We start from the raw sequence: 8,855 nt of genomic DNA on the forward strand, positions 1-8,855 counted from the left end.
AAGTAGAGGAAGAAGGAGAATTGAAAAGGGAACTCACTCCCCCTGCCTCACTTACCCCCCATACCTTCTACCTGGTGGTCCGGATCGACGCTCATCGGCAAGGTTGATGTTGATGGCCGCCACCTCTTCCGCTACCTCTCCGCATAGGTTATCTTCTTGAGAGGGTTGCGTCATCTCCCGGATCCCCGCGATCAAAGGGGCGGCTACTTCCGCCGGTACTGCGGCTGAGATCCGGGCGCCGGGGTAGAGGAGATTACAAATCTCCTCTGACAAGACGTAAGGCTGCCCCGACGCGACGTTCCTCCCAAACCCGCCGACCCAGATCTTGAGGGTCAACAGAAGAGTCGCGGTTACTACGGTCAGACTGAAAGAAAGGAAAGACTTACTGAAATATTCTCCAATCGCCGTATCTATCAACATAGGCATTAAAGTCAAAAGGAGACTAAAGGTTAGCGGACTTGAAGCTTACCGACTCATCCAACACTCGCTCGTACAGAGCGTAGCACACCTCACAGCCGTCTGGGTGCCAGACGATCAGGTCCCCGACGTGAACCGCGCAGCCGGAGTGCGAGCGACACACCTCATGGCCACAGGGTTGCTGGAGAACCACCGTACACCCAGGCTCCTGACAGCGTACCATCTGTAAGTGGATAGATGATACATGAGTATGCTAGTTAAGGCTCGCCGGAGTAGGTCCGACGGAGATAAGATACCTTAACCTAAAAATGGGTGATGAAGCATGCTTATAGTCAATCCAAATCCCGCCGGAGATAACTCCGGCTGTATAAAGATAATATACAATACATGAATAACCTAAAGTTAAGGGCCGCCAGAGTAGGTCCAGCGGTAACAGCACACCTTAACCTAGGACCATGCATCATACAACAATTATAATACAATTATAATATAATTAACTAAACACCGCCGGAAAGTCCGGCAGCGGTATGGTAAAGATATGCTACGGAATGGTCAACTAATTAGGTAAACAGGAGTACTTTAAAGATACCCTGGTTATGATACTCCGCTCTGATTGCCCTGGGAATCTCGTTACCTCATACCTATGGTAGCGGCGGAGGAGGCGGAGGAGGCGGAGAGGAGTCCTCAAAACTGGCTCAACTCTCAACGCCTGTGGCGGGGAATACGCCAACCAACCGAACACCATACCCACCGGAGTGGTAACATGTACAAGAACAACGGGAGACCTGACAAACTCGGCGGAGAATAAACCTAGCGGAAGTCAAGATAGTGTCCCTGGACCTGTGTTCAATGCTCCAGCTAACACTGGGGGAAGCGAACAAACGAAACACTAGCAGAGTGGCGGAAACCAAAAGGCGGAGGCCAGATAGGTGGGTAACACTACCTGGACGCTGACCGAAACTCCCCACAGGGTGCCGGTCATAAGTGAACGACGTCCCTCACGCAGGGAGAAGTCTAGGTCACACGCCAAATGCTAAGGAATAGGGAAGGAATAGCAAAGTGGTGGGAACCAAATAGCGGTGGTCAGATGGGTGGGAAACACCCCCTGGACACCGATAGAAACTCCCCACGGGGTGCCGGTTGAAAGAGACCGACGTCCCTCGCGCAAGGAGAAGCTAGGGTCACCCGCCAAATGCTAAAGAATGGGTAAGGAAGGGCTAGGCTAACGACACGAAAAAGTCTGTGCAACCTTCGACCCCAGACCAACTCCCAACGTCAAAATTTTGACTTGGGTAGGAAGGCTAGCAGAGGTAAGGAAGGAGGGGGGGGAGAGGGGGAATCCACGCAAGGTCTGGCCACACCCTCCAACGCCGACAGCCTGGTCAGGTGGGAGGCTATGTAATGAGGAGACCCCTCACTATTCTAACCTTACCTTCCGAAAACCTATCGGTCCGGTCAGGTAGGCTAAAACAGGGGAGGGGGGGGGGGGGGGCTCACAAGCCTAATAACACCTTCCAAAAACATGACGGCATGGTCAGGTGGCCCAAGAGAACGAGGAACTCCCTCAACCATTCAACACCTCCTCCATGCCTCAAAACGACCTGGTCGGGGGAGCCAGGAAGCATGAGAATCGTGAAAGGAGCCTAACCTATCTAGCCTAGCCCTCCATAACCGATAACAGAGCAGTCGAGAGGGCTAGGCCAGAATACCCATCAAAGAAACTACCTGACTTAAAGTACTAAGTAAAAGTTAATCAAATGATGTGTGAAATACAAAAACATATAAATATATATGCACAGAAAATTTATAATACATAAAAGACTCATGCTGTAGAGAAGGCCAAACAACTCGCGATGTGTGGGACGCGGGTGATACGTAAAATGGCCGACCCTAACGCTGAATCGAAAATATTTTTAATCCAAAAATATACATGTCATCCATCATCGTACACATCAGAAAAGATCATGAGCATAACAGTACCATCTTGGAGAATGTACCTGCTCGCCGGCAGAAGAAGGGGCCCAGGGAAAGGGAAAATTTATGATCAGAAAGGCGGGAGGGGGAAAGCCTCCAATACTAGCCTAACATGAAACGGGTGCCTCACCCCCTACCAGCGAAAGGGTAATTCGATATTAAAACTCCGTGAAGGAGTAAAAGTATATAAATTATATATAAAATATATATCTGTGTAAAAAACAAGCAGAATCTTACTGCTAAAACCATACGAAGACTGAAGGTCCCGTCTGGCCGAGGCAAAGCGGCCGCGGACGGCTGCGCCGTGTTATTTAACCTCGTAATTACTAAATTAAAGGTCAAATAAGAAGCCTCTATAAGAAAAAACCAAAAGCAGATGGTACTCAACTTAGGTGAAATAAATTCTGGGATGGATGACATGGTACAAGGGCAAAAAGCACAAAATAGCAGCACAAGGGAAAAACACAACAATGTTTACAAGCGTGCTAAGATGGAATGAGGCTGGGATGGCGGCTGAGGTGTTGGTTGGCTGGGAGATGGGCGTCGGATATGCGACGGCTCTGCACTTTCCGGGATTTTGAGATTGGAGATCTCTACAGGGTAGAGGCCTGTGGCAGTGACAACACTCACCCTTGTGTATACCGACATCTATTATAGATGAGCGAACTGGGGGTAGTAACCCCGGCATTCTAGATAGCTTTTTCTCTGGTATATATAGCAATTCCTATACCTTGAAATGTGCTAGATGGAACCAATTTCACCGGGTGACACAGGTCGAACCCAGAAATGATTTATACACAACTGTATCTGTTACTTTACAACTGAGTTTATAAAAGGAAAAAGACATTCCTCCCATTAGCCTCGTAGTAGGGCTATCAAGGAGAGGATACAAGTTTGATGCATCATCAAGAAACTCTGCACCTTCAGGATTAATATTTAGTTATTATCAATATCATTAAATATACTGAATCATGATAGAGGTGCAGAATTTAATATCTGTTATAGATTGATATATCCACCCCAGCGTCTTCAAAGGTTGGCCACGTAGCCGTTAGGCCAGTATTTATTTGGGTATAATAGCCTAACCTATGGTACTTAGGCCTATGGTACCCTAGCCTAAGGTACTGTACACAAGGAATAGCTCAGTCTATTGTATTGTGGCCTATGTTGATTTTTTAACCTGTATGCCTTGTAAAACACAGCCTTAAAAAAAAGGGGGGGGAATATAGACAGTGACACCAAACAATAATATAGGCTACACAGTATTTACATATATACATATATATAGACATAGGCCTATCTATATATGCATGCAAAAATATTACACATATATATAAACAGTACTCTTGCAGTAATCAAGCTGTAGCACTAAGAATGAAATACCGCAATGAAAAGTACTTACGTTTCACAATTAGGCCTAAGTACCTGTCCTATTAGAGGCAACTTAGGCTACATCATATGCAAGTCCTAAATAAGCTCTAAGCTGCTTCAAAGCTGGAAAAGATGCAGTATCATCCTCTAGTATTTTCGATGCTACACAAAATTCCACCATCTCATCAAATCAATCATTAACTTGACAAGAAAAAACCACACTTGAGCCTCAGCTAGGGTAACATAGGCTACGAGGTCATCGGCAAAACTGAAGCATTAAGTTTCCATAAACTCTTCCTATACAGCCTAATGTTTTCATCTTTGCTTGTTGTAGATGACATAATGCAAAAAACCAAAAACAAGTATAATACTGTACAGGAGAAATTTAGCCAGAAATCATAAAAGAAAAAAACAACACCGATCACCACCACCTGGTGGGAAAACAGGTGACTACAGAGAGTTTTAATGGGTTAGCCAAGCATAATTTGAATTTTTTAAAAATGCCGATCGCACCTGATGGCACAAAGATGTAAGCTAACTTTAATAGTAGTTAAGATTCATTCCAAATAACGTAAACTGTTTTAAGATAAATTTAGACGACGTTCAATTGTATCTGACTCAAAAGATACATCAGTACAATGTCAGATGGTGGGTGAGATGCAGTCACCTTGCTTTCCAGTTAATTACAGGTGATATAAGCTTTTTACCAAAAAATTAGTCAGGATGGAGCAAATCCCAATCATATATACAGAGCTTGTGAAATTACTAAATAATAAAATAAGACTAATAAAGAACAATGCTTACACTATAAAAAACCTGCTGAAAATTATTACCTCACTAATAAAATTTCTCATTAAACTACTTAATGATAATAAGACAATATGTTTGTAAAGACAACTTACCAAAGTATGATGGGCATCATGGAGCTGCTTCTCCAATTGCAAAATCATTTGGTCATGTTTATCTACTTCTGCTTGCACTGTCTCTACGATGCTGGCAAGACGTGCTTGATCACTGGCCAACTAACGAGAGATTTTGAAAAAAGAAATTTTTAATCAGCAGACAATGATTTGTACACAAAACTATTCTTGAATTTTTACTTTTAATTCTTAATAAGTGCCCAACAATATATTAAAACCTGCAACCTTAATTCTATATTTCTTCATACAAATACATCAACAAAAATCAATGCATAGGAGTACAGTACAGGAGGTAAGTTTGTTGTATGACGAAGGTTATAAGGATAGACGATTTCCAAAAGCCTAAATAACCTTGAATCACATTCTATAGTCCACCTGCCTAATCATCCCCATCATCATTATAATCACCTCCGATACTGCTTCACAGAAAGGGCCTCCATGAAATTCCAATATACAAGTCTTTCCAGAGCTTTATCTTCCACAAATCTCCGGTCTCCCTTCTCATAGTTTTCACATCAGTAGCTCTGGGTCTTTCAACTTTTCCCGCACAAACAAATGCCCAGGTGATGCTATATGTACTGTTCTCCCAAGGATTGTGCAAAAGCCATCTCCAACTCCCTTTCATTATTATCTCATCTACATATAGAACTTCTGTAATTTCCCTTATGGGTTCATTTCTAACTCCATCCTGCCACTGACTCTTCATATTCTCCTTAAAGCTTATTTTTAAATTGGTACTCTTTAGATAAATTTTTATTTCATGACTTTATAACAATATAGATAATGCTACAGTAGACTCTTTCAATATGTTTATTGTTTGATCCACTTTTTACTGTCTTTTCCTTTTCATCAATGGATATTTCATTAATAACACTGTGGGTTATCCTAACACCAATGGCACTTACTGAATACAAGGCTTTACCACCATCATCAGCCTATTTGTCCAAATAATTTCTCTTATCTCTTCTACATTTCATTTAGCTTCACTATCTAGGCTCCAGTACTTAGTGTGCTCCACTTTGCAGTCATCACCACCTCCCTGAAATTTGTCTACATTTACCTTTTGCTTTTGTCTATTCATTTTATCCCATATCTCATCTCATATCTGAGGTCTTCTTACACCACATCTCATTACTCCTATTCAAGCAGACTGATATACACCTTCACATTAAAGCAGTCCTTAACAATCTGCTCCTACTAAACACAAACTCATAATATGCAGATAGTCTAATATGTGGGTAAGAATTGTGAAATACTGTACTGTACAGTATGTCTTATTTAATGAAACAAGTTTAAGTTATACTAACCCACTGAAGGCATTTAAGTATACAGTATATACAGTACTGTACATATTCTCATTGAGAATGGTGCAGTCAAGGGCACAGAGCAGTTAGGAGAAGCGCAGCTCATGAAATTACTATGAAACAAAAAAAAAGTGTTGTACTTGAGCATGAACAAACATACTAACTGCAATACAGAACTACAAACCTTAATGGTATCCTTGAGTTCATTATCCTTAAGAATTAGTAGTTCAATTAATTGAGCCTGGTCACTGGCTGAAAGTCTCTGTTGCTTCGGTGCAATACTGTTTTCTAAGAGTTCTCTGAAATGCAAAAATGAGTTTGAATCAGCAATTCAGTATAATACAAAGAGAAAAATGTCATACAGGTAAAAGCTTACTACAAAAATGAATTGTACCACCTGAAAGTATATGCTACTGCTGTTTTTTACATGATGAAAAGTACCAACAAAGGAAATAAAACAAATACAGGCAGTCCCTGGTTATCAGCGGGAGTTCCGTTCTGAGGGTGTGATGATAACCGAAAATTGCTGATAACCGAAAATTGCTGCTAACCGAAAATCGGCGATTTTTGGGGCTTATCAGTGCCGAAAAACACTGATTTTTGGTTATCGGCACCTCAGTCAGGTATGTATCGGCACCAATAAGCGGAAATCTGCGATTTTCGGCGCTGAAAATTGCTGATTTTCGTTGCTAGACAAGCCCCGTAAAACCGGATTGCCGTTCACCGGGGACTGCCTGTACTGGTATACAGTATTTACTAATAAAAATAAGAATTCCTGACTCCTACACCATACAATTTTGTTTCTGCAACTGTTAAGGTTTAGGAAATTTTACAATTTTTACCAATTAGGTTAGATAAGGAAATATGTTTTAATTTACATACTAATAACATACTTTTAGGGATGGTTAAGTAGCCCAGCCAGGTAAGACATGGGTTTGAGTAGATTGGTGAAGGTTGGGTTATTATATTGATTACTAGCTGCTGCTATATTTCTTTGCTTTATATCCTGAGAAATTTTTTTTAATTAACACATACATGAATCACAATTTTGAAACTGGTAAATTTTTACTATAATACTACAACCACTACCATGAGTACTGTGTTTAATAGAAGCAACCTCATGATAGCTTTTAGTGATCTTAAGCATATTATGGAAACAGTAAACATAAAGGAGATGGGCGAAGGAAGATATTGCCTTATAACATAATTCCTTGACTGAAGAATATAGAACAGGGAGTAGCTATATAACGTAGTGCAGACGAAACAACTTGAGAATTGATGAGAAATTTACCCTATTTTGTTTATTTTTTTACATTCATCCCCAAGGGGCTGGTATTATACACAGAACCCCGCAGAACTTCTGCCATGTTTAGTACCTGCCCCTTGGGAATAAAAATAATAATATAAAGAAAAGATGGCAAATTTCTCATCATCTCAGTAAAATTTTTAGATTAACTCACCTCTATGCATTATATACACCCATTTAAGTATTGTTTAGCCAAAAAATTATATTCACAAACGATATCTTCAAGCTGCCATCTCCTAAACATCTACTAAGCAGACTTAACAGTCCAGCATACAAACTCCAATATCAAGTTGTGGTAATAAAGTAAAATACCTAGGCCTAATACCAGCCTACCCTGGGTAGAACAGCAGACTACTAGCCTAGGCCTACAACAGCCTTATTGCTTCCAGTCACCAACCAAGATATTTACTGTCTTGTTAATATTTATGACATTTCGTGTCTTATGTTTAGTTTTTACATGAATTATCTGAGGGACTGGTACTAAACACTGAGGTCACCTTGCATGTAAACCAGTAGGCCTAGTTGCAGAGCTAGGTAAAAGGCAACAGTTGTGTTATACCATTTCAACCACTACTGTAGGGACTTGGGTATGCATTCAATTCAATTTTTCCCTACCCGTAACCCTCATTAACGGGTTTCCCACTTTACTGCCCCCACAGTCAGATCTGAGACTAGCTGACAAGGCGCAGGCCTATATTCGGGGTAGCGGTAAAGTGGAACTACAAGAACGCGCATTTTGCCCCAATAATAATAGTAGAAATACCTCCAGTCTGCCCCAATAATAATAGTAGAAATACCTCCAGTCTACCCTAAGTCACAAGATGGTTAAGGTAATGAAGGAAAAATGCAATGGAAAACAGCACAGGCTTCACAAACCACTAAGCATAGTCTAAAATCCCAAGAAGGTAGAGCTACTAAGCCAGCTAGTCCTGACGAGTAGCTATTGTCAAAACCATCATAACTCACTTTGATATCAGTTCTGTGTCATCAATAAGAGACAAAAGCTTTTCCCGTGTGCTTATTGAGGCCATCATCTTGAAATGCAACGGAAATGCGAAGTAGTTTCTCTCGAATAAGTAAAGCAAGGAAGGCTTTCTGTTTGGCACAACACGTCAAACAATGGAAGGAAAACTGTTTGTTGCTTCTTCTTCTACTTAAAGAGACTCGTCTGTCAGGGACAATCAAAACATCATCTTGTCCTCTGGTTGTGAACATCACTTTTATTGATACTTTTTCTGTTTTTCATCATTTTAATGACAGATAAAAGCTAATGCTCTCTTTACTCAACTGCATTCAAATATTATTCCATTTCTGTCTCAATAAGCTTTATTGTTTTCCTGATGATGGCAGGGAAGCTGTATTGGAGGGGATTTGCAATGTTCATGTATGTCACACAGTCATCGAAGTAATGAAGCTCAGCAAGAAATAAATTGATTGCAGAAAAAATAGTTTACAAGACAATATTGAAAGCACCAAGGTACACAGAAAGTTGTGCTTTACGATCTGAATTAAGGGCTCCGTCCTACCACTCAAGAGAGATGAGGAACAAACTGTTCTATCTGA

The 8,855-nt window shown here is 41.0% G+C and overlaps 1 protein-coding gene across 2 annotated transcripts in view; it reads right to left on the reverse strand.

The window, feature by feature from the left end:
- MED4 (mediator complex subunit 4) overlaps positions 1-8,852 on the reverse strand; it is a 44,789-nt gene extending 35,937 nt beyond the window's left edge. Inside the window, exons 1-3 of one of the 2 annotated variants that reach the window (XM_067122565.1) lie at positions 8,259-8,852; positions 6,171-6,285; positions 4,665-4,784 (exon numbers count right to left, since the gene is read on the reverse strand). In XM_067122565.1, coding sequence (XP_066978666.1) covers positions 4,665-4,784; positions 6,171-6,285; positions 8,259-8,326 — 303 coding nt within the window. In that variant the 5' untranslated portion in view covers positions 8,327-8,852. The remainder of the gene's footprint in view (positions 1-4,664; positions 4,785-6,170; positions 6,286-8,258) is intronic. The other variant, XM_067122564.1, reaches the window with a different exon arrangement.
- Positions 8,853-8,855: the final 3 nt, after the last annotated feature.

This window comes from Macrobrachium rosenbergii, chromosome 20, assembly GCF_040412425.1.
Source record: "Macrobrachium rosenbergii isolate ZJJX-2024 chromosome 20, ASM4041242v1, whole genome shotgun sequence".
Classification (NCBI taxonomy): domain Eukaryota; kingdom Metazoa; phylum Arthropoda; class Malacostraca; order Decapoda; family Palaemonidae; genus Macrobrachium; species Macrobrachium rosenbergii.